The sequence below is a fragment of the Diadema antillarum genome, unplaced genomic scaffold, assembly GCF_040938485.1.
Source record: "Diadema antillarum isolate AM-2024a unplaced genomic scaffold, OU_Dant_1.0 scf00000075, whole genome shotgun sequence".
Lineage (NCBI taxonomy): Eukaryota > Metazoa > Echinodermata > Echinoidea > Diadematoida > Diadematidae > Diadema > Diadema antillarum.
This window is the reverse complement of record NW_027270964.1, coordinates 3328485-3331331: the sequence shown is the minus strand read 5'-3', so window position 1 is coordinate 3331331 and position 2847 is coordinate 3328485. Positions and strand designations below refer to the sequence as shown.

General features: G+C 40.9%; 1 protein-coding gene across 1 annotated transcript; it reads left to right on the top strand.

Annotated features, from left to right (window-relative positions):
* Positions 1 to 819: 819 nt before the first annotated feature.
* LOC139717418 (uncharacterized) lies at positions 820 to 1899 on the top strand. The gene has a single exon (XM_071628918.1). The coding sequence runs from the start codon at positions 826 to 828 to the stop codon at positions 1834 to 1836; it is 1011 nt and encodes a 336-aa protein (XP_071485019.1). The 5' UTR covers positions 820 to 825; the 3' UTR covers positions 1837 to 1899.
* Positions 1900 to 2847: the final 948 nt, after the last annotated feature.

Genomic DNA, 2847 nt, shown 5'->3' with positions numbered 1-2847 from the left:
GGAAACTTGAAGTCCCATCTCAGCCAAAACTATACCAGCCCTTAAAAAATACGCACACAATTTACATTCAGAGTAAAACACGAGTGAAAATTTAACGCTCTATTTTACTTGGTAAAAAAAGCACAGATAAAGGACATTTTGAAGCATGCTGGACCAATCTGATGAGCATGCGAGCGAGCTGCCAAATACTTATTATTTAGGCATAAAACGCGTCCCTTCTTTCATCTGTTCTATAAGAATCTAAAAATGTTGTGTCTCCCCAATATACCGTGGCCTGGCACAAGGAAATAGACACATAAAAATCAAACAAACAAAAACAAACAAAACAAAACAAAACAAAACAAAATAATATCAAAGCACAAAAAGTAACCTTACCCAGTACCGGAACAGAAGCCATAAAAAGGGCAGGTTGAGCTTTGACTGCCGTAACTTTTTGCTTGTTTGAGTCTGACTGGAGGTGAAGTGCCCTCCGCAGCATCCATTTTAGGCCATGGGGTGAGCCGTTTTTTTCGCTTGTTTCGTTCCGACAACTGCGGCACTAAAATTTCTCCACAGCTACGTGTAAACAAATAACCAAAGAGGCTACAGGAAAAAGTTCGACACAAACCTTCCTGTTGTGTTTTGGTAATTTAGGGGGAAACAGTGAACTTTTTTTGTCACTGAGGAGCTGAATATAGAGAGGGAGAGGCGCTATGGACTGAGACGCACGCGGCAATTTCGTTTGTCTCGCAAAAGTAACAAAATTTCACCAAATTGGGACGTCTACTTCATTTTTTCGGGTCTCACATTCTAACAAAACGACAAAGTTAGAAACATCGCCTGAGGATGGACCAACAAAAATCTGCTCGGCCGCAACGGTTAGCCGCTACAAAGGCAAAAAACTATGGTCCTTCTGTGAGAAAACCCGCAACCCAGGTACGTGCAAACAGCCCGTCAAGTCCGAACCCGAAGGTCACTAACCCTACGCCCATGACTCCGGCCGCTTCCCAGCGAGAGTCGTTGGAAGGCCAAACAGCCAGCGATGCGGAATCTGTTGAACTGGTGCCTGATGACGTCACAAATATGGCTGTCGCATCCACGACGGTAACCAACCCAACGCACCCAGATCGAGGCACCACTATGCCCGCCGACAAGGAAGCACCGGCCTCTGCACCTCCCAATGTGCAAACCCCTGGAAGCTTGGACGCATATTTCAAGGAAGCTACCAGCGGATTCAATAAAATGATCCAAGACGCTGTCGACAAGTTCCTTGGGAAGTTGAGCGATCTTGAGGCCAACATTGAAGCTTCTATCCAATTTGAGAGCAAACGGGTCGATGATCTCGAAGTCAAACAAAAGGAAATGGAAGGTAGAATGAAAAGAATGGAAAAAGAAATTGCCGAACTCCGCTCCGAAGTATTGAAGAACAAAGCGGAAACAAACAAAACCGAAAGAATATCTAGGAGGAATAACATCCGCATCGTGGGAATCCCTGAAACACCAAATGACCAGAGGGAAGACTGCGCCCACATCGTCGAAGACATCCTGCGGTCCAAATTCAAGATGACCACAAAGGTGGAGCGAGCTCATCGTGATGGTCGCAAGGTGGAAGGTCGTCCCAGGCACATCTTGATAAAGTTTCTCTCATACAGAGAAAAAGTAGATGTCATCCGTCGTGCCAGGGAAATCCTAAAGGACGAGCGATATTTCATGATCGACGACTTGACGCAGACTGACCTGGAAGAAAAACAGAAATGGAAGAAACAAGTCCAAGAAATGTACAGCAAAGGTACCAAGTTGAGATTCTATGCCGGAAAATGGCGCCAAACCGGAGGCGCTCCCTTTAATTTCGAGTGAGTAGTCATCTCCTATATACATTTCTTATAACTTCAACTGAAGTTTTGTGTACCCTACAGAGAAGATTAGTAACATTGGCCCTGTTGTACATCACTACATGATTATGATATGACAGATACTTATTGTCCAGCATGAGTAACTCAGAAATCATAGTTTTAGGTATACCTACTGCACTAAAAAAAATTCTTACAACCTCAACTGAAGTTTTGTGTAGCCTATAGAGAAGATCAGTAACATTGGCCCAGTTGTACATGATGATACTATGATAGATACTTATTGTCCTACATGAGTAACTCAGAAATTATATTTTAGGTATACTTATTGCACTCAAAAATTCTTATAACTTCAACTGAAGTTTTGTGTACCCTACAGAGAAGATCAGTAACATTGGCCCAGTTGTACATGATGATGCTATGATAGATACTTATTGTCCTACATGAGTAACTCAGAAATTATATTTTAGGTATACTTATTGCACTAAAAAATTCTTATAACTTCAACTGAAGTTTTGTGTACCCTACAGAGTAGATCAGTAACATTGGCCCAGTTGTACATGATGATGCTATGATAGATACTTATTGTCCTACATGAGCAACTCAGAAATTATATTCTAGGTATATCTATTGCACTCAAGAAGTCAATGATGTTGGTTTAACTAAAATGTGCGTATTGGTTTTTCATTAGGTATACCTATTGTGATCAAAAATTCAATGACGTTGGTTTGGTTAAAATATGCGCACTGGTTTCCTTATAAAAACACACCGGTTTTTGCATGATTACAAATATTCCGGTTTTTTATTACACTAAATTGAAGTGGTAGAAGTAAATGAATCCAAAGTTTACTAGAATTGCTGTCAACGTACAGTGCCAAATGTATATTAAGATACTAAAGTGAAATGGTAGAAGACAATGAATCCAAAATGTACTAGAATTGCTGTCAACTTGCAGTGCCAAATGTATATCAAGATACTGTATTTTTCTTCTTTTTTTTTCTCCTTTTGTTCAGGATGG

Coding starts and splice junctions, on each gene's coding strand:
- LOC139717418 (XM_071628918.1), top strand. CDS start 826: ATGGACCAACAAAAATCTGCTCGGCCGCAACGGTTAGCCGCTACAAAG.